At 34.7% G+C, this 23,160-nt stretch overlaps 3 protein-coding genes across 6 annotated transcripts in view; 1 reads left to right on the top strand and 2 right to left on the bottom strand.

The window, feature by feature from the left end:
• Positions 1-1,052: 1,052 nt before the first annotated feature.
• On the top strand, positions 1,053-1,681 carry LOC108903241 (probable DNA-directed RNA polymerases I and III subunit RPAC2). The gene is made up of 3 exons (XM_018705340.1): positions 1,053-1,141; positions 1,191-1,297; positions 1,365-1,681. The coding sequence occupies exons 1-3, from the start codon at positions 1,127-1,129 to the stop codon at positions 1,540-1,542; spliced, it is 300 nt and encodes a 99-aa protein (XP_018560856.1). The 5' UTR covers positions 1,053-1,126; the 3' UTR covers positions 1,543-1,681.
• An 87-nt stretch (positions 1,682-1,768) lies between these two features.
• On the bottom strand, positions 1,769-2,857 carry LOC108903232 (testis-specific serine/threonine-protein kinase 1-like). The gene has a single exon (XM_018705330.1). The coding sequence runs from the start codon at positions 2,855-2,857 to the stop codon at positions 1,769-1,771; it is 1,089 nt and encodes a 362-aa protein (XP_018560846.1).
• A 4,209-nt stretch (positions 2,858-7,066) lies between these two features.
• The window catches only part of LOC108903263 (liprin-beta-1), a 60,697-nt gene continuing 44,603 nt past the window's right edge, over positions 7,067-23,160 (bottom strand). For 2 of the 4 annotated variants that reach the window (XM_018705371.2, XM_018705374.2), the window contains 11 exons: positions 22,773-22,907; positions 21,414-21,955; positions 18,567-18,743; positions 14,929-15,147; positions 14,676-14,786; positions 13,823-14,021; positions 12,221-12,446; positions 11,631-12,167; positions 9,044-9,314; positions 8,827-8,961; positions 7,067-7,709 (listed from right to left, as the gene is read on the bottom strand). In XM_018705371.2, coding sequence (XP_018560887.1) covers positions 7,593-7,709; positions 8,827-8,961; positions 9,044-9,314; positions 11,631-12,167; positions 12,221-12,446; positions 13,823-14,021; positions 14,676-14,786; positions 14,929-15,147; positions 18,567-18,743; positions 21,414-21,955; positions 22,773-22,907 — 2,669 coding nt within the window. In that variant the 3' untranslated portion in view covers positions 7,067-7,592. The remainder of the gene's footprint in view (positions 7,710-8,826; positions 8,962-9,043; positions 9,315-11,630; positions 12,168-12,220; positions 12,447-13,822; positions 14,022-14,675; positions 14,787-14,928; positions 15,148-18,566; positions 18,744-21,413; positions 21,956-22,772; positions 22,908-23,160) is intronic. The other 2 variants (XM_023457326.1, XM_018705372.2) reach the window with 2 other exon arrangements.

Below are 23,160 nucleotides of genomic sequence, written 5' to 3'. Positions count from 1 at the left end.
AGGAGCAAATGTTATTAAAATGACCACCAGGGCTAGGCTCTATCCCTTACTCAAAGGTGGAAACACCCTCAGTTTAAGGAATAAGCGAACGCTTATCAAGGTGGTACTTCAACCGCAGCTAACCTACGCCTCCACGGCGTGGGGTCACGCGGCAAAAAGCCACTTAAAGTCATTACAGGCTGTGGAAAACATAGCCCTCCGCACGGCCACCGACGCGCCCTGGTACGTAAGAAACACTGACATATTACGAGACTTACAATACACAAACGCTACACAGACAATAAGACAAAACGCGGAGAAACGATTTGACGTAGCCGCTAGACATGACAATCCCCTCCTCAGGCAAGCCGTTGACTACGTACCCGACGTGACCGACAAACACAAAAGACCTAGACACCAACTTTTTGACCCTGGGTGACCACCCCAATGACCCCCCCCCTGCCCGCTAACCTTTTCTGTTTCAGAGACAGCCAGGATCAAGAAACGAAGACAACGACACACACACACACACACACACACACCCCCCCATACCCTCCTTACCCCTCCCCTCCCGCGCTAGCCTAAGGGCCACCTTAGCAAAGCGCATCCCAGGCTGCATAGCCGCACTACCCTACCCAACCATACCACACATAAACATGACACTACCCCCGGGGTTTACACAGACGAGCCGGCGAAGCAAGAAGAGCGCCAGAAGAAACGGCCCTAGCCGGCGGGGCCCAGCCAGGACAAAAGGAGGTCCCACAAAGCGCCTACACCGGCCGCATTTGCGGTCGGGGTAGACGACGGATGGGGCCCACCTACGAAGGCTGTCCAGGCCTACACGAGATGAGACAGGATAAAGAGGGATAATCCCCCTCGATCCCAAATCATTGAGGCCAATTTCTAGCCATGGAATAATGGCGCGGCGCGCGGTTCAACACGATCCATTACCAGACAAAAAGTTAACTGATTCGATTTTTGAAAACATGAAAACTCCTAATGTCAGTCAACTAAATCCGAAGAAGAAGAAGAAGTTCAATAATATTCTAACCAGAGAACACTATATCAATGGTATAATGTTCTCTGATTCTAACCCTGTAATTTTATTGTTTACATTTTATTTAGATTTTGTAACGAAACAAACAGAATGCCCATAGCTCAAGTAAGTTCTAAGATATATTGCATTAACTATTTGAAAAGGAATGTTTTAGTTTGCAGAAACCGAATCCAGTAGTGATTCTTCCAAATCGAAGACTTTTGTATTCAAAGATGAAGGACATACACTGGGTAATGCCCTAAGATGTGTTATATCTAATTAGTAAGTATTTACAGCTCTTTTTATTTGATTGAATAGTATTGTATTGTATATTATTTCTTTTATTTAGTCCAGATGTACAATTTTGCGGTTATACTGTTCCACATCCTGCTGAATCTAAAATGCATTTTCGTATTCAAATGCATAAAGGCAAAGCAGTGGATGCTCTAAAGAGGGGCCTGGAAGATCTCGTTAATGTTTGTGATAATACATTAGAAAAATTTGAAGAAGAGCTACAAAACCAGTAATAAATTTGAGCTAGAAAAATTAATTTAAGGTTATGTACATACACCTTTGCAGTATAATTTTTTTATATTTATTTCATATAAATTGATAAAGTGTAAACCTTAATTTGGCTTCGGTTTGTATAGATAATTTACAATTATTTAAAATAAAATGTGTTAATGTCGAAATGTTTTTTATAAGGCTTTTTGCCATTTCCTTAAATACCTCAACTAAGGTTAAAATAACTTACTAGTCATTATTTATAACTGTAGCAATACTGGCAAATTTTAGATTAATATCAGGAGCATTGGCTTTAAGTACTTTAACATCTTCGGGTGCCAATTTCTTTTCACTTTGTTTTTTGGTCAAATTTTCTAAATAGTTCTTTCTTTCTACCTGCGCTTGAACTAAAGCGGATTCTTCAGCTTCATTCAGTTCCTTCAAACGAGGGTCCATACCCAGCCATTCACATTTGACGATTTGTTCTACTCTCCATCTTTTAGTAACATCTGGTTCTAGCAATAAAGCGGTTAGTAGTTTCACTTGGTCAGTCAAATAATCAACAACTTTAGACCTGAATTTCCAGCGCCTATTCATCTGCTGTTCATGTAGTTGTCGAACGTTGGTGTCATCAAAGGGCATAGCTTTGTTAATCATTATATAGAGTATTACCCCTAGCGACCAGATGTCTGCTATTTTAGGGTGATACGGCATGCCACGAAGCACCTCTGGTGCCGCGTATGATAAAGACCCACAGTAAGTCGAACTTGTGACTCTCCTCCCTCGGGCATCGGTTACAAACCTAGCAAATCCAAAATCTGCTAATTTAATATTGAAGTTGCTGGTGATTAAAGCATTTTCACATTTCAAGTCGCGGTGCGCTATATCCATATTGTGTAAGTATTGTACCGCTAAAGCTAGCTGACGGAACCATACCCTGGCTTGTGGTTCGGAGATCGGACCTTTCTTTAATACATACTCCAATAAATCTCCATTTTCCGCATTTCTCATGAAAATGAAGTATTTAGTTTTTCTTTGAAAGATACTGTGTATGTGAATTATGTGCGGATGGTTAATTCTAACTAGTATGTCTAATTCCCTAGGTAAAAACTTCTTTACAAAATCTTTGGGAGCTTTACTCACATCTAATATCTTACAAGCTAATGTCTTAGGTTTTTCATTATCGTCGGTGGTTCCGATAAGTTCTGCTAAGTATACAGAGGCATATGAGCCCTCGCCCAGTTTATTTAGTAATTTGTATCCTCTTGACAATAAGGTTCCTTCTTCTGATGGTCTGAGAAAGACATTAGTGGTGGATTTTTTTTTAGCTGTGGTCATGCTCGAGGGATTACTGGAATTTTGAACATTTTTTTTTTTGACAATCGAATGACTTAATGTCACATTTTTCCAAATGAAGTATTATGGGTCTATTAATTTCAGGATGTGATTAGTTCATATTTCATTTCTACTTTCAAGAAAAAAAAATAAAAAATTAAAATGAATAAACATTAGAAGTAGTACGTGACTTATTACAATAAAATAAATTGTTGGTTGCTATATATAAAGAATAGGTAAAATATACAGGGTATCTGCAAGTAAGCGAACCATACTTCATTGGCGTTGCCGAAAATGAACAGTCTATCTGGCATCTCTATGTTTTAGGTAACAAATAACGTTACCTAAAACATAGAGATTGACACGATTTTGCCAAAACAGAGTTGTTTTATGAAACTTCACTTTATTTTCTGTGATGTTAACTTGTCACTAAAAATGCATTATAAAAGACAAAAATTAATTGTTCAAACGTCTACTGCTGTTGTCAGTTACGAACTGCTGCCTGTATTTCCATCTCATTCTACAAGGGTGCTCTCTTGATAATTTGTGCCATTAGAGATGAATGACAAGAGGGACCTTCTAATTGTTGACATTGCCCACAGTTTTAGAGTAAGCTAGGCCATCTGTGTCAGAGGGCAGCCGGATCAATGCCATCAAATCTAAGAAAAGGGTGCTTCAAAGAGAGACAATTCATTGCTTCAATGTAATAATAGGGTCATAAAAGTAAGAAATATAATAAAAAATAATGTTATAAATGCATATATCGTCAGATCCGAAGGTGGTGTCTCGTTTATTAATATTAAATAGTGCAGTGTTCACGATTATTAATGACTACCAATTCAGTGGCACATGGCGAGGAACAGTGGCGTAACTAGGGGGGGGGGCTTTAGACCCCTCCCCCCCAATGATCTGTCACGCGATTTTTATCATAGCCCGCGCCTACGCCGGCCGCTAGGCGCACGGACAGACTTCGGCATCAGTCAAGATTACTAAATGGACTGACTTTCTACGTCACTGGGTATAAAGATTGCATCGCGTACTTGATAAATGCATCGCGGTCTCTCATAATTTGTGTTGAGCTGAGAGTCTGTACATGGTAGTCTGTACATGTTTTGTGGTTATGCATTTTAATTTTGGCTATTTTCTGTTGTGATTTTTGAGATATTTTTTATTCTAAGTTACCAAATATAAAACCATTTATATACAATAAAAAAACAATATATTATAAATATAAACAACATGTATAACTAATAAACTAATATTTTCATTTTGAAACCGTTTTGCTGCAAATTTTAAAAATTTTTAGCCCCCCCTCCCCCCAACTTTACATTCTGGTTATGCCACTGGAAAGGAACCAATAGTTTGCTAACCATTACTATTTTCATTCGAACACTTTTTCGACTATCAAGTAATTCGAATAGTTTGGTACCATCGAATATTTCAATAGTTTTTATTCAATATTGGCCATCACTAGTTAGTAGTACATTTGAACTACTATATTAAACATTTGACAGCTAAGTGAAATTGTAAGTTCTTCAAAATAATCTATTAATTGTTTTGCATTGTAATAGTAACAACTTTCATTTACGCTTGAGACGTGCAATTTCCTGTACAAAATACAGTTCCAAGAACTATTTACTGACAAACATACGGGAAAGTCTTTACGAGGGTTGCCTTTTATATTTTGGGAATAGAAAACAAAAAAAGGAAATTAATTATCGTATATGGCTTTATTGTTTTTAAAAATGTTTCTATGAAGATCAATACACTTTTGTATGTGCTTGAACCAGTTTTCAAAGCACTTCTTCCATTCGGATTGAGGTACCTTAAAAACATGCATTTTGAACTCACAACTGCTTCTTCAGGCATCGAAAAACGTTGACCTTATAATTTATTTTTGATGTGGGAATAAAAGTCATTGGGTGCTAAATCAGGACTCATCAATTTGTTTTTGTCAGTTCTCTTGTTTGAGCATAATTTCTGCTATTTTTCAAATTATTGAAACCGAATTACGCCAGGCAATAAATCGATTTTATTATTTTTTTTACTCGAAAACGGTGCATCATAAGAAAAACAGTCAAGGTACCTTTTCTCTTCCAAATTGGACAAGGAATTCAAAAATAATTTTTATTTAAAAAAAAAACAGTGGTGTATAATTTTTTTTTCTTTAACAATATTTAGACGTGCCTGGGCGCACGCCACTGGTGGAATTGAAAACAATATTTTTATCGTAAAGCATGTATTGTTGTTAACTGTCAAAGCCTGTAAATATTTTGAGCGGTTTCCGCAATATTTATAAATCTGCATTTTTTTATTAAAACTTTAATACCCTGTAGATCAGAAACTAAGCGTTTTCGGAATATAGTATATTAAGGAAATATATCACAAATCAGTTGTACTATAGCATCGACTGACCAAACACCCTGTAGTGGTTTTTGATGATCTTCATCGCCAAAAGTCGAAATAAGTTCATAGATGCACTGTTGTTGATATCCATTTCAAAAGTTGTCAAAAATAGTCGCACGGAAATGTTCACGACTTAATTCCATTTTTTGGCCAAGATGAATTTTTCAAGTCACTAAACACAAATAGAGCCTGGTCCATTCTGAATAAGTATACCGATAAATAAAAAGTTGACCTTTACCATAGGGACCTCGGTTATCAAATGGCAGCACCAGGATTGTCTATTCCCGAAAGAAAAAGGTCTATTTTACTTTAATATGAATCGACAGCATATTAATGTCTCTGGAATCTCAGTCTATGGAGGCAAGAAAGAGAAATGCTTAGTTTTAAAAGCGGCAAGAACGGAAACCTGCTTTTTCTCTGGAAAGGTGCAATAGGTATACTTTTTTTATAGTAAATGAAGTAGCATTACATAAACTTGTATTTTCCAAAAATTTCTGCCTATAAAAAAGAAAATATTGCCGTTTCCGATATTCTTAGTACCTTCTGCGACAAATAAGGTACCTTTGAAATATGATCAACTCGCTTGTGGACACCCCGTTTTCTACAGGGTCTAGTCTACTAGAGAGACAGAAAAGAAACAATATTTATAATTACAGTGTATAATATAATAAAAATACTTCACAAAATATCAGTTACATATAAATTGATAAAAAATGCAACAGACGCCCAATCGTTGCCTTTATGTGTAAAATAAACACTTTTCAACATGAATACAGAACGAATTTGGTATCTTCCGCTAAAAAAAAAATCTGCAACTTTACACATAACCAACAACACCTTAAAATACTTAAAATTTAGTTTAGAATATGATAAAATTACAGTACAAATTATACAATGTGATGTGCACTGTATCCCGGAACAGAAGTATCCCACATCATAAACAAATAATTTGTCAATAACAATTATTTTACATTTAGCATTCAGCTTATTAGTTACTTACTTAATACGAATAAATATTTTTTGTTTTTTGGTCAAATTTGTAAATTTCTCTAAAATCTATCTACATCGGTGGTAACGATTATGATTAGTACAAATACTGTATAGATAAATATTTAGCATAGAAAAACTACAATTCACAAAAAGTCAAACTCGCCAATTTGCCCTACATCAATTCATGCCATAAAAAAATGACACTATTATGTATATCTCAAAGAATATGCTACATTCACATAGTTAGTCTCGATATTTAGTATTAACATGTATCGTAAAAATTTGGTAAAATTTATAAAATATATGCATTATCATTCATCAATACAAAAAGAAAAAAAATTAAAAAATGTATTGTTTATAAATAGAAAACATGAAATAACTTCGATATATGATCCTAATGTAATTTGGATTCCCTAAATAAACGACTAAAGTAGTACTTAATTATTTTCTGAGTCATAGGTTATCCATTTACGCCAGTATATGACAATTATTTTTTTGAGCAAAATTATTTTTATTTACACTTGTTAACTTTTGTCATTCTTTTATGACAAAACTATGTATAGGATAATTATTTGGCACAATTTACAGTCATTAGGGTTTGGTTTTATGTTTTATATAAATTATTTACTTTTTTCATAGAAAGTTTATAGAGTAAAAAATATGCTGATATAATACAATCATGAATCAAATTGGTATATCCTCGTAAATAAACCAAAACTGTTAATTTTTAAAAATGACAAAATGAGACAAAAAACATTTATGTGCAGGTAGAAAAATTTAAAACATGATTTATTTTGTTGTTATACTAGATTTATATGAATTGTTGCTGCCAAAATTAGTTTTTTTTTTAGTCGTTTCCTCCTTAATACAATTCCCATTTGTATATAGTTTTTAACCACGTCACTTTAGAGGTGGGAAACAAAAATTGCACTCGCTTCGTATACCGCCCATATTTATTCATATGGTTTTTTACAAAAAAAACCTGAAAAATAGGATCTGCCCGTTTTTGTGAAGAATTATCTACTACTACTAAAAGATAAAATTATAAAGTCAAAATTTGTCACAAAGGTAAAATAAATTCTCAGGATTCTGCTGCTATTTTCTTAGTACTGAAATTGATTTGTGATTTATGTATATAAGAATTAGCTTTTTATGCGAAGTTCAAATCAATCCCACTTCTGATTTGATGTTTGTTTTAATACTGAAGCCGCAGAAACCTGACAAATCCAAGGACTCCTACGCAATTCTCTAAGGCAAATCTGGGGAAGACATGTCATAAATACTAGATATAATACTAATGTATATGTTCCGGTTACTTTTTTTACTTAATAGTTAATTATTATCAGACGTGTCTTTGCGGAACCGGAGAGTTGGTTATGGAGGCTGGTAGAGATCTCACCGGCTTGTATTCAACGTGACGAGAGGCACCCTCTCCCTCTAGGCTTTCCATCCTCATCATCTGGTCAAGAGAAGGCAATGTCAGTGAAATGTTCAAGATCGTAAGCAACAAAATGCTTAGAAATGAAATTACTGAGTTTTTTCTGCAACTTCGTAGCTGTATTTGCCTCAAGGTTAACAAATTATAAATGAATAATAAAAATATTATAATAAAATGATTAAAAATAATAACAATAATTAAAAATTATAATAAAAAGAAATGAAAGAAGAAATTTTTTAGTATAAACTCGATTTCATTTTTAAGCAATTATTAATTCTCTTCTAAGTACTGCGAATATGTACGACATTCAAATCAGCCGTCTCTTCTAATATTTAAGGATTATTTTTAGAAAGCCATACGTTTCTAGAATTATTTTAGCAGCAGCCAAAAATCTGTATATTATGTGTAACCAATGCTATATTGTGTACGAGTCATGAGAAAAATAATCGATTAACTCTCAAGCGAAAAACTAGTTCTAGACAAATGCATTTTCTACAAAAAAAAATAACACTATTCTACAGTGTAGATGTACTGTGTGGTACTTATGGTGGAAATTGCACGTTGATGTTTCAAGACACCATACTGAATAATATTCATTTCTCTTAAGATATTTTTTTCTAAAAAATTCAGAATTGATTTTTAGATGCAGAAGAAAAAGGTTAGTACATATGAACTATTACGACTTACCGAAATTTCGACTTTTATTTGCGCTTATTATATGCAATTTCCTTCACAAACTACCATTCCAGAAACTATTTACCGAAAAACACACCTAAATAGGCCTTTATTTTACTTTAATAAGAATCAACAGTGTATTATTAAAATCTCTGGAATCTTAAAGTCCACGGAGGCATGAAAGAGAATTAGTAAGGTAAGTTTTAAAAACCAACACCAAGATTTACTACATGTAACACCTAATATTAAGTTTTTTTAGGAAAATGAATAAAAGAATAAGAATTTGCTTCTACTTAGTCGTTAATCATTTTAGCATAAACACAAAACAGAATCCAATTTGTTTAATTTACTTACTAATTTACTAAATTTTTTTTTTTTTTTTAAGTGGACACTGACGAATGTGTATATATTTTCAATTTTGGTAGAAGCAAAAACTGGGAGTGTTAGAGAGTTAGTAACTTACACCCATCGAGCTGTTAAGAGCAGAACCTGTCAGTTCACCTGTCTTTTCCGGATTCAACGGACAAACTAGGTCTCCATAGTCCGCTTCTCCTTTTGATTTCTTTCTTTTCAAGGAAAACTGAGACTTCTTTGCAATCTAAACATGATTGAATTTTTAATAAAATATGTAATAAACTAAGTTTTTAAGCGATTAATATTAAAATACTATTTTCCGTTACCTTTAACTTGGAAGATGGTGTAAGCGGAATATATCCCATCGTTGCCTCGAGTTCCCTCTTTTCCTGAATGATATCCTTTCCCAGCAGTTCTTTAAAATGCGTGTTGAGATGCCGTCGCAATAATGTCTTTCCTGGAGGTATCGACAATAAAGTTGCGAGCAATTCTGCGTTAAACTTTGGTTCCAAAACCATTAGACCTCCATGCACACCTGCTCCTCTTAGATTGGGGGCGTATTCTGCCAGGTCTACGGCTCTCAGCCATTCCATTACCCTAGAATTACGGAAACCATTAGAAAACGAAGATTAACTTAACATTTGCTAGTACTGAATCCTAAAATGTCCGGTATATAGAGGTATATGTAGATTAACTTCTATCTCTTTAGCTGAAATCATGTAGGAAATATATTTTAGATACTTATAAGTACAGCTTTATAATTTTTTTTCTGCACAAACATTTTATATAAAAGGACTTTATCTTGGTTTACTTGAACCCTTATTTTACAAAAAAGTGTATAGGTTTGGTTACAAATTGAATTGGGTTGAACCCTTATTCTACAAAAAAGTGTATAGGTTTGGTTACAAATTCAACATCAACAACCCCTCTGATATTCAAAAAACAAACCAGCACATTTGATGTCACTTGCCGAGCCTTTTTTGATCTGGCCAATCAGGCTGCTGTCCACTGGCTTGACTGCTGTCAATATTCATCCCCTGTTATGACTTTTGATAAAAAATCCAGGTCAGTTTGTGACTGTTCTTTCAAATCCTGACGGACTCACAGACGCTTCTTCCTCCCTACGGTCATCCAAAAGCAATTGTGGAACAAACACTTCTGAGATACTTTTAAAGTTCAAAACATCAGTTAGGACTCTTTGGAGTGAACACTGGAAAATTCCAGTTATTTCCTCCAATTCGTCGATTGATCACGATGGTCAAAAATTGTGACACTTTTTAAACATTTTCGTCCGTTTTGGCCAATGAGAAGCGACCCAGAGTTCATCTTCAAGTGACATCGGCCACTTTTAAACCTCAGAAATCACTCGTAAAAAGGCAATGTAAGCATTTCCGCCTCTGTTTTCTTTAACAGGAGATAGAATTTGTTGTTGGTACAATGCTGAAGTTCTTCATCAAAAAATTGCCAAGCATGTATGAATGTCACTTGGCCTACTGATTAGGGTGAGTGTCGCTTAACGTACCTAACATGAGAAGGCAGCACTGCCAACTCACTTACCTACAGAAAATAATTCTTTTTTTTTGGGTACCTCCATTACACTAACTCAGTGCCACCTAGACTATCTAGTACGAGGGTCATTCAAATATGAACCGGATTTTTTTGTTTATCCACCCTGTTCGAGCAGCGAGCAGGCTGCGGTTCCAGGAATGGTTAGGTAGTTGTTATATGAAAGGGGTCAACACGCGTAGAAAACGTCCCTCGCCGATCAATTGTCAGTAGCACCATAAGCGAGCAAGAGGTTCCTACGTCTGTTGCGCAACGAATTATTATTCGATTTCTCGCGATTGAGGGCGTCAAATCGACTGCGATTTTGACGAGACTTAAAAAACAGTTTGGGGATGACACCCTATCATGAACCCAGGTATTTGACTGGGCCACAAAATTTCGAAGTGGCCGAGAAAGAGTAGAGAATGACAGCCACAGCCGTCGACCTCGATCGAGTGTCAATGACACCAATAGTCAGGCTGTTACCAACCTCATGGAAGCTAACCGACGCCTAACTGTGGACGACATTGCAGCAAAGATAGGCATAAGTGTTGGGAGCGTCCACACAATTCTTGCAGAACAGCTTGGGTTGCGTAGATTGTCCATGAGGTGGGTCCCACGTCTCCTTACGGAGCAACACAGAAATGCCCGGAAAGAGATCTGTCAAAGGCTTCTGACTCGATATGAAGAAGGGGAGCCATTTTTAATCCGCATTGTGACCGTCGATGAAACATGGGTGTATTACTACACCCCAGAAAGCAAAACGGTGAGCAAGGAATGGAGGAAAAGTGGAGAGAGACCTCCGATCAAAGCCAAATCTCATTTGTCAGCAGGGAAAGTTCTGGCGACAGTGTTTTGGAATGCCAAGGGTGTGTTGCTGATCAATTTTCTGTACGATCGAAGGACCGTGAATGCGGCGTACTACTGTCACCTACTGGATGAGGTGAAAGCCGCTTATCGCCAGAAACACCCCCATTATGCCCAGGTCAAGCAGTTTGTGCGCAATTGGCTTCGGGAACGCCCTAATTCTTTTTATGCTGAAGGCATTAAGAAACTGCCAATGCATGCAGAAGGAAACTATGTAGAAAAATAATACATTATTGTCTTAATTGTATCTGTTACCAATAAAGAAGTAAAACAAAAATCCGGTTCATATTCGAATGACTCTCGTATTAACAGTTAATTTTTCGTGTATTTTAATGTCTTGGTGAAAAACAGAGTATTCGTTTCTGTTTTACAGAGTATACGGTTTTAAGAAATAATATAAAGAAACCCATTGTAAAATCCCGTGAAAGGAAAATTTTTCTGTTATTTCAAGGTTACCTTCTACTCAGAGATGTTCGTAAAAACAGGTTTTACTGTACTTACCTGTGAGTCGTCCATAGTGATATTTGCTTTGGTATGGGCTGTGGCTGGTCGTCCGGTAACGATCTCCTCTGCAAGCACCCTGGCTCGTAATTATTCTCCCTGAGCACCTGAATACCCCTTTTTACGCTGGCAACGTGCAGCATAGAGGTAACATGCAACAACGCCAGATCGTCCATCGTCAATCTGTGCAGTAGCCGCCCGTCCACCCTGTTTATCAGGAAGTTTTCTTTGTGCTGAGGCAATCCCGTATCGTCTAACCACCTCAAGACCCACGCAGTATCCAATTTACCCGCTTTGGTTAAGTAAGGATCGCTGGATCCGTTCTCTTGGGTATCGATGAGGGCCAGCTGTAGTTTCTTTCGGTGAAGGGGATTTTTTATGTTCAATTCCTTCTCTATTTCATTTATGGAGGCTTCTTGAAACTGCTGGCCCGACTTCACCCACCGTTTGGCGTCTATTATGTAGCTGTCTAGTCCTAGGTCTTGCAACCAGTCGCAGATGTTCTCCGTGTCCCATTCGGCAAACGGTTTGTCCGGTCTAGAATAGATATGATTACAACATGGAGTGTATAAGTAATAAGAAAAATGTACCTTGGTGTGATATGCGGTTCGCTCCATCCTAACCTGGCGGCCGCCGTGGCTCTAACGCCGCCTCTTTGGAATTCGTTTAACCCAGGCAGGTCTTCCAAGTTGCCAGAGCCCGACCGTTTCATTCGGCCGAATATCTTCTTGATTCCTTTGGTTTTGTTAAATGAGAGAGTGGGAGAACTCGGCGACTCGTGCGAGCCCTCGTCTATCATTATTTTTTCTGTTTCAGCTAGAGAATACAAGTCCTTTAGTTAGATTTTCTTATAAAGAGAGAGATGAGAGAATTCGACCAAATGTAAATATTAAGATGAATTCCTACCAAACAGGGCGCAACTTTATCGGGATTCAATTTTTTTGTAGTAACAGTAAGTGCTCCCCTAACTATATATATTTTTTAAATAAATAGAAGAGATTGTAATTAATTTTTGCATTTAAGCTGTCACTATTTCAAGATTTTAATAAAAAGCTTTTGTAGCAATATTTTTTAAAGCACTGTGTTTAGTTTGTGAATCTCAGTGTAATTAACCTAGTTTAGATGAACTCCATACCAATCCACCTGGTGTGATATGACAATGGAGCACAACTTTATTCAGCGAACGAGAATCCTAATATTTCACCGCTTCATTTTATTATATATAGTTTCATTTTGAAACAATCAAGAACGATGAGATTAGACAACAATGCACGTCACAGCTTCCAAATTGGGCATATGCTTGTTTGAGGTTAAGCAAGCATGTCCAGCGGGACACGAAAATTATGAAAAGGTTAAAAAAGTTCAGTTTTCACGATGAAATATGATAAAACAAACTTATGATGTGTTTTTAAAGTTAAAAAGAAAATATGCTCCCGATTTAAAGTTACACCCTGAATTTTAGTTTTTTTTTAAGTTTTGTTAAAAATTGCACAAATTTTATAACTTTGCAGAAATGGATAGATTTTGAGTATCATCTCTCGATGCAGAAGGAAAGAATCGATGAAATATCAATTACACAACGAAAAGCAAAATTAATAAGTGCACGAATATTTTGTAAAAATTAAAAATTATTTAAGCTCTAGGTTAAAGGGCATAAGTAGATAGCTCAAGTCATGTTCATGATGAAACGTAACCCTGTTACTTTGTGTTCTAAGTAATAAGGTTATAATTTATGAAATATCGCTGTCTTGAAAAAAAAAGTGTGGTGATGTTATGAGATGCCTGGCTTCATAGTATGAGTTTGTCTTTAATTACGACGAAAATCATTTCCTCGATAACTACTAATTTTTCTAACATGCAGTTTAAACCCTACTCATCACAATTTTGTTGAGAAATTCGCTCTATTAGTACATTAAACTAATTTTTGTTGATTATTTAGGAATATCAATGCAAACCAATAAAGAAAACAAATCAAAGATGATGATTATCGACAAACTGAGCAATTTAGAACTAAATGTCTTAAAAAAAATTGTCTGTTAAATAAAATTTTGCTCAAGTAGAGAACGAAAAATATTCAGCGATATTAAAGCGGGGTTAAACATCGAATACGGTGCATATAATGGAAGCGAAAGCCTGGCAGACCACAGAAGTTAGTACTCTCTCATGGCATGCCTAAAGACCAGAGCTATCACCTAGGTTGGGTACCGAGAAGCCCCTGAGTCTGCCCCCCACCAGAGAGGAAAGTCCCCTACCGAAGGCCACCCCTTTTTTGGCGCCGTTCGCGGGGTTGGCGTTGCCGTCCACAGCGCTGCTGCCGTTCGCTATGAACTGCTGCCTCGGCAGGCTCCCGTACTGGATGTCAATCTGCCTTTTGTATGTTGATGGGGGTGTCTGGAAATAAAAACAATACTTTAGTTGTAACAAATAAGTAGCAAATAATGTTTCCTCGGCTGTTGTCAGATACTTAATATTAGAGCTCGACATTTGCGTGCAAAGTCAGTAGCGTGCGTCATTAAGAAATTTGGAAATAATTTAACTCTGTTACAAATACGGAAGTAAATTCCGTCTTATTCAAATAAAAAGAATGTTCTATAGCTAAAGATAATAATTTGCAGTAAATACTGAAAAATATTATATATTTATGATGGGACTGGATTTTTAAAAAATAAGTTGTGCATAATAAAAGATACCCTATTTCATTATTTTTTTATGTGTACTTACAGCCTAACCATATATTTTTTCTTCTATTTCATGCCTTTGTTATAATCAATGGCTTTGGAATAATTGTATAAGACTCAGGTACATATTTCTGCCAAAATGATCAAAATTGTTCACTATTGACCACATATATGGAGTGTTATATACACTGGACAACACAATCAGGTAATGTAAAAATACCCAGTATGGTAGCTATAACACTTAAATAAAATTCTGTAGCTACCAAAATCATTTCACAAGCAGTACATTTTATTATTGCTACATCCCAATGCAAATTTGGTAAAAGTACACTATATTTTTAATTGGAAATAAAACAATTAGATTCACCTTTGGTGGTTGACCCTCTTGTTGAATGGGAGTTGATGTTTCCATTCTCCTTGGACTGTTACTAGCAGGTCCCAATGGGCTTGGAGACGGAGTCATTCTTATGCTCAAAGCCTAAAAGAATTCAAAATATTTGTCAATAAAAACATCAGTCACTAAGTATATACCGTTGAGTGAGAAATATGATATTTCTCACTCAAATGTACTAGTAACTTTGTGACTTTATGATTTAAAACAAAAATATAGCAAATTGCACCTGATTAGGAGGGTGTTGCACAGGCGTCGAGGATAGCTGAGGTTGCGACGACATCCTGGGCATGATGGGTGGTTTCTTTCCCTCAGAGTTGTTATTATACTGACTGTTTCTTAATTCTAGGTTTTCCCTTTCCAGAGCTGCTTGTTGAAGTTTTAATTCACTCATTATAGACATTAGTTCTAGTTTCTGTGTTTCTAGTGATGATCTAGATAAGACTTCCTGGAATAAAATACAAGGTAAATCTTAATGTACACATATATTTTACAGACGGGTATGGTTTACTGTGCAAGAGGTGTAATTAATAGTTTAATTTAAAATAAATACACATATTCCCGATTTTAACAGATAATGTGTAATGTAATTTCTGTCCAATGTGAAAATTATTCATTACTGGTGTGGTGTTTTATTTTATTTAAGCCTATTTATATAAAATCAAAATACGTATTTCTCATTCAAACAAATCATTGGTTTACAGCTTTTAATATTGTATTGCAATATATTTTTTAATTAATTGTTAATGTGCTACAGTTAGAGGTTATGACTTTACTATGAGAAATAAGTGAAGTGTGGCTTTTTCTGTTTTTCTATTTCAATTACCAATTTCTTGTCCTAAATTGCATTGTATAAATAGATACATGTATATGGAAATATTATAACAACGTCAACTTGACAGGTTATTAAATAAAACATAATTTGTAGTAACTAATCGCTTTTTACTGTTTAAGTAACCTTATGGTTAAATAATTAAGTAATATTTATTTTTTGATTCATGTAACAGATTGGCTTTTTAAATAATATAATTTAAAACTTGCCTATGATATTTAACTTGCTAAAATAAATTTTTTCAACTATTTAGAGTTTCATTATGAAGCTAGAAATTGGTGTAAGCTTGCTACAAAATTTAATTTTAACCAACTCTTTTTAAAACTGGAATTGTCACATAATTTTCTTGACATATAACTTGGCAAACTCGCAATTCTTTAATGCGCATACATAAACGATTTTCTTCCAATTAAACAGGGGTTTTCAAAATGTACATGGATTGATTAAAAAAAAATGACTCACTGAACTCATTTACACCGCGAATTATACTCTCAGTTAGAATATATGTATGTAAACATTTAAGATTCACTGTATATCGAACAATGTAATGATAAGCACACGCGTATAAAAAAGTACAAACAATTTTAGAGATTGCTTTAAAAAGTAATTATTTTAAATAATTTATTTTTATATAAATACATCTATGTAAACAAATTATTTTCAAATTGTTTGTACATCCAGATTATTTGTAGAAACACATTTCAAAAATGTGAATCACTTTATATCTTTATTTATTCATCATAACCATTCCATTAAGTTGTCGTTATTTTTAGTCAAGGATAACCTACAGTTTACTCATTTAACATCTATTAGATCCACTAAAATCGTTTTCATTTCGTATCTGGAAAGTGTTGTTAAATGCTAAGATATTTATTAAGAATGGAGGGATATATGTATTTTTTAAAACAACGATAACGTAGAATATGAACGATCTGCTGCTATTTATGATGTACATTAATAATTTTACCATATTGTATAAGCAACGAAGAACGTAAAACTTTTAACAACGAGCATTTTTTTTTAATATTACATTTCTGGATACTTTTTACATACGCTTATAAATAAAAATGTTATTTTAAACTATCAATTAGATAGGTACTTTACGATACATTCTGTATAAGAGAATTCCGAACGTATTTTGTCGTAAATTGATTACTAAATATTTAATATTATGAAAAAGTAATTATAAAAGTTCTGGAATTACAATATAAATATTTCTGACACAATTTTCAGCCGCAGGGATGCTACAAATTCCATAAAATTCTGTAAAAGCATATACTATGGAAGAGTAATGAAATATGTGCGAGGGAGGCGTATCGAATCACACAACATCAAAACAATTCATTATAAACACACAGGTATTTAATTTATTGAATCGTTGAATCGAAAACATCCAATAACAGTATTTGAACTCGTTGAAAACACTCATGATGTCAGATTTATAGTTTTATACAAAATCTAAAAATAAAGAAACACCCAGTTTGAAAATAATAAAATTAAATTAATTTTTCGTATCAAATTGGAAATATATTTTCCACGATGGTTGTGCCACTGCCTAAATCATAATTAACATGTAAAATTTACAAATAACAAAAATAAATTGAGAATCGTACGCTCCGTTTGAAACGCATATTTTAATTAATGATTAAATTAGTTTATATTGGCTCATTATGAACTAAATTTCTGCCATAAATTACAAAAATAATTAAACTTTTTCGCAAAAATAAACATAACTATTATTACGAATATTTAATAGTGGTCTTAAAGATTTCACGGCTATTGCTGGTAATTAATGAACCACGGTTTTTCGGGTAGCTATGTTGTAAACATTGGATGTTTGGAATCAATAATAAGAACCGAAATCAATGTCCTAGTATTTTTGACAGCGGGGTCACAAAGCTTAGCCCGAGAGCAATAAGGGCAGGTCTCAGATTCCTTAAGGCCAAGAAAGTATATTGTAAGTCTGTAATCGGCGGCGACAAGGTTCACACAGCATAACAAGTTGTTATGTTGTGTGTTGTTATTAACAACCCGGAAAACTATGGTCATTCAAATTATAATTATTTATTTATTGTTCAATACAAAACAGTAAGGACATACATTTTTTCTGTAATTGAGTTTTCAGAGATAAAGAATTGTGAACTTGAACAACTCAACCATATTGGAAAAGAAGTAGACTCTTTTCTGTTCTGTGGGTTTGTGAATGCGGTGGGATTTTAAAATTTCTTAGAGTAATTGTTTCTTTTCACATTTTGATGCACACAGGAATAATTACTCTCTTGTTTCAAATAAAATTGACTTCACTAATACAGCTAATGCAGCAATAATTAAATATATTAATAGCGAACTCACGAACAATCAATGGCGACTTCTGTATAAGGTCATTTTAGTTAATGACCTTCCGCATATACCATGATAAATAAAGATTCAGTGTATTTCTAGAAATTTACAAAAGTTTATATTTTTAAGAATACATTCGTATTTTGACAGCAAATAAGGATACATTTATTATATGTATAATAAAAAAATCTCTAAAACTTTTTATCTTAGTTAGATTTTTCATGTCTCTAACAATAATCTCTAATTCTGAGAACAAATAAAAAGAAATAGACGCAGTTAATTTTTGCGTGACTATCGTGATAGTCGATCATCAATTTTAGCCATATGTCTCCTTTTAATGCGCGATATCAATCGCAATATTATCTTTACCATAATATTACTGATTATTGTAACCGTTAAGGCGAATTTACACGATGCAATTTGGATGTACATCGAGGATGATTCATGAAAGATGATACCATGTAAATCACGTTTCATCAACAACATTTCATCCAAGATAAGGAAACAGTGCTGCCTCTTCACTATCGATTTCACCTTAGATGAATCATCCTGGATGAACATCCAAATTGCATCGTGTAAATTCGTCTTAACAAAGAAACAACGGGAACGATTGTGCCTAATGACGAATCCATCACACATGCAGGTCATACAACTCTCGAAGATTTTTTAGTGCACTATAAATAACGGAATTTTACCCTTTGTAATTTCTCCTCGGTCTCTGACAGGAGCTGCTTCTTTTCCTGCAGCAGCTTCTCCAAATCGGAGATCTTGTCGGACTGGGCCTCGATCTGCTCGGTGAGGACTTGCACCTGCAGTTGGAGGTTGTCCCTCTCGTACTGGATCTTGCGGAACTTCTCATCTTGCTCCCCCGGCTGTTAAAAAAAAATAAAAAAAAAAACTTAGTAACGATAACAACGCTGTATGCTGTATTATTAATAAAGGGTCTTATATTTTATAGAGGTGAATTTCTTTAAAAGTGTTTATTTATTTTGGGTAAAAATACATTATTTACAGAACTTATTATCACACAGTTGTGACAGTTGAGATGAAGTACCTAATAGGTTTGTTCGCACAGCAGTCAGAAACCACCAGCAATTTGCAGTGATGCGCACTATAGAATTAATTCGTATCCACATGATAATCTGTTTTACGCGAGTCAAATACGTATAAATCGTTACTCAAAAATACGTATTAGCTTCCGATTAATTATCAATCGCTGTCCTTTCCCAGAAGCTGCCTTTAATCCCGTAGAAAATCGTTTAAAAAATGCGTCTCGTCTGTTCCATAATTTAACTATCAACTGAAATTAAATATCCTTTCGCGTAGTCATCCTACTCCGTCGGGTGTTAAAAACAAAAGAGGAAGTGCCACAAAGGGGTTCGTTAGAGGTTCTTTATCTAATGGCTGAGCAGTAATTACGGAGAAGTTTGCCACAGGCCTTTATTAAATATGGAAGATTTTTGCGTGGCTTTCACGAGGCTTGGAATGTGTATGGGTGGCATACTCCATAAAGTAAAACGTTAAGTGACACCGTAAACAGTATTTTAACGAAAAAAATACTAAATAATACATATACAAGACAATACCTTCTATGTTACAATTTGTTTTTTTAAACGATTTTCTGACGTGAGCGACCACCCGGTTCAACATGACTAAATGATTTCTTATTTCATTACAGAGATGTCTGTTAGATCTAAAACGGTCGTATGAATATCGTAAATCTCTCAAATAGGCCACGAATATAAAAACGTATTAACTATCTGGCTCACTGTCAACTACGGAGAGAAATTTTTAATATAAGCCCGGAAATATTCCATAAATCGGATAAAGAAAGCCAACGATAATTGTAAAAGTGTTCTGGTGAGACCACTTTTATGTCGAGGAATATTGGCTATTAGGCGTTCTTTCTTTGTCGTTCCTCTCGAAATAGTTATGGTACAGGGTATATGACGTTAACCGGTGCAGTTTTTTTTCGAAAAAGTAAATTATTTTTAATAGTTTTGCCTGATATGGTACTTTTTTATTTAAAACAATTTGAATATCAGTGTTCAATTCGTTTTCTGTTGAAATTTGGAACATAATATACTTAAAAGGAATGAATATACGATATGATGCACTTAAGAAAAAATTATATGTTTGAAAATGCAACGTAATACTATTTTATAGGGTATTTTATACAAATATTTTAGTCATTTTCTACATATTAAAGAACATACTGATGTACGTATGTGGGTTAATATCATGTTTTTTTAATTAATCCACAAAGTAAGTAACTTTCCTCTAAAAAAAAAATTGTAGATGGATTTTAATAACAATGTTCTCAAAATAATCAAATGGAAAAGTATACTCTTTCTCTTAGAATCATATTGTTAACACTTAAATGTAGCAAAAAATAAGACAATTATTACTGCAACTTGGTCATTTAAAAAAAACCTTAGCTTTCTAAAAAACCTGACAATATTACCACAGCTCTAAAATACATATACAGTATTTCCCACGTTTGTGTCCTGAAGAGCAAAAACTTTGTTCTCTAATTTTTGAAAAAAATTTATTTCCTGTTGAAAATGTCCTGCTGGTTCCCAAACTCTTAAAAATGTTACCACTCTTCGTTTTATATACAGGATGTTAAATTTTTTGGAAACTTTAAAATGTATCATTAAGAGATACTGTTAGGAAATCCAAGATCGTAAATTTGAAGTTTCAATCGTTTTGCAAAAAAAAAAAATAATTACGTCACTTCATATCAGGTAGATGGCTTGAACACACTATGATTCCCGTAATTAAGCCAGAAACTGATGAAACGATAATTCATTAAAATCCATGGAATACAGATCGGGACTTCTGGGAGGTCATAAAATTTTATTTTTTATTCCCGTTATTGAGTTATGGAAGTAATGTTGAGTTGAACTGAACTCTGAAATTCTCTCTGATATACTAAGATTAGAATTTTGGTTGTTTCCCAAAATTCCAACTACATGAGAGAAATATCAAGAAATTTCCAATGTCATCAGAATATCATAATTTAAAATAACTAAATTTAATGATTTCCTAGAAATCCTGACCTGAATTTAATGGACATTTATTATCATTTGTTAGGTCTGAACAGGTTCTGATATTACGAGAATCATGAGTATATCTCAGGTGCCAGGTGTTATGAAAGAAGATAACTATTTCTTTAATCACTTGTAACTGTACAACCTTCTTGGAATTACAAACAATATCCCTTAGTAAAACTTTTCGATGATTTAAAAGATTGGGGTACACCCTGTATATAAAATCAAGAAAGTCGTAACATTTGTAAGAGTTTGGATGATAAGCGGCAATTTTTATAAAGAATGACATTTCCTCATAAATTTAAAAATAAATGATTTTCGTCTTTAGGAAATATCGTTACCGAAAAGAATTATCTTCACCAATCAATTTAGTAGCTAATGATGTGCACCCACCGTAAAAATAGAACAATAATTATTACTGCAACATAGTCATTAACAGAAAATACAATCTGTCAAAATTAATAAAAGATCAGTCAAAACACTGTCTACCTTAGGATATGGAGGCGGCGTCCAATGGTAACTCCTATCCCCATAGAAGCAGCACGGTGGAGGAGCCATATGGTACGCACAACACTGCATCTCGTGCCTGTATCTCCCACAGTCACCGTAGATGTCCGGATGACTACCCCTGTCCATATACCTCGGATGCTGATGCTGCTCCAGCATGGGGTTACTCCCATACCTCTGGGGATCCAATCTCTCGTGTCTTCTTTGAAAGTTTTCGAAGCAGAATTCATGGGGATTGCAGCACCAGTTCTGACAGGGCATGAAATCTTCTATCCTTGGAGGACTTTTAGGTACATGGGTCGATCGGGACTTCTGATCCCTCTCCTGGCGGTTAGAAGGGTGTCGTCGGCGGTCTAGGCTTCCGGGGGCGGTTTTTTCTCTACGGGGAGCCTTGTCGCGCAAGGGGCGGTTAAGGGGAGGTTTGCTCACGGGAATCTGCTCGAGATCCTCCATTTTGGGCGAGGCGGGTTTGGGGGACTCCTTACGGATCCATTGGAAATCGTTGTTGCACCGCGTGGAACTGTCTGGGTTGGGGAGTCGGAGATACACATTATGATCACATTTGTTTTTGGAAACGTAATGTGTGAATACAGGGTACAGATTGTGACATTGCCACAAACTTTCTGAACTGATTCCTTTCGCAAAATTAATCAATTAATCCAAAAAAAACAGTATAAGGGTTATCTCTAAGAGCTCTACGACCCCTAAACTATTCAACGAAACGTAGTTTTCAATAAGTTACTCACAATCCATCGAAGGTATAGACTAAATTGATGAAGCACGTAGCTACCTAGATCTAATTTTAACAAAAAAATGGCGAGTGGCGTTGGAGTTATAAGAGGTTTGAGGTTCCAACTGTAATAATACATTTAGCGTCGCAGAGTCGTCTTCTACAAATTTGGATCATTAGACTTCGACTCAAAATATCATATTAAAAAAGAAAGTGATGTTGAAAAGACGGAAAACTTTTTTATTTTTCATTTAATGGGAAAAATACTTGTTAACAAAGTACTGTAAATCTGTCATTAGAAATGGGCTAAGTTCGTAAAAGAAGATTCCCAGCGATGCAAAGTTCTTCACTGGTTCAGTTAGTATTTTATTACTTGTCGGTTATTACTATTCAGTAACTTCACTCCACCAATTTTGAAATCTATGTCTTCAATGTCGAACGTTTTAGGAAAAAATATTTTATTTTGACTAGAGAAAAATCGATCCTGAAGGGTTGTAGTCAAACGTCATAGCTGCACCCTGTAGATTAGTACAGCAAACTAAGTTATATTAATTACTAGTTACTTATTGAGGCACTTATTATTCGATTAGGCGACAGGTTAAAATATTCACCTTTTAAATGTTGTTGGTCCGAAGAGGTTGTCGACAGATCGGATGTAGACCCCTGATTTGATAAACTGCCCGACCATGCATGATTTCGACCCTTTAGAGTCGATTCAGCCTCAAGACTAGAATCGTCATCGTGTCCTGAACAGATACAGTCGGAACTTACACAGTTGTAAACTTGAATTTCTAGCAAATTCTCTGTTCTCATTCAAATGTTATTTTGTTATCAGAATAACAATTAAATTATAAATTACTTTCTAATAAAATTATCGCATTCCTAGATTGGAATGTTTATATTTTAATTCTGAAAGTAATGTAATTGCTCGTTTAATGATAATTACTTATGTAGAAAATAAAAAATTTAAAGTTTGTAAATATAATAACTTTATAGATG

Source organism: Anoplophora glabripennis, unplaced genomic scaffold, assembly GCF_000390285.2.
Source record: "Anoplophora glabripennis isolate ALB-LARVAE unplaced genomic scaffold, Agla_2.0 scaffold40, whole genome shotgun sequence".
NCBI classification, from domain to species: domain Eukaryota; kingdom Metazoa; phylum Arthropoda; class Insecta; order Coleoptera; family Cerambycidae; genus Anoplophora; species Anoplophora glabripennis.
Note: the sequence above shows the minus strand (reverse complement) of the source record. Positions and strands in the feature narration are given on the sequence as shown.

Bases quoted from the DNA above. Each gene is read 5' to 3' on its own strand.
- LOC108903241 (XM_018705340.1), top strand. The intron at 1,298-1,364 runs GTAAGTATTTAC...TCTTTTATTTAG, and splicing joins AGATGTGTTATATCTAATTA to TCCAGATGTACAATTTTGCG.
- LOC108903232 (XM_018705330.1), bottom strand. From the start codon at position 2,857: ATGACCACAGCTAAAAAAAAATCCACCACTAATGTCTTTCTCAGACCA.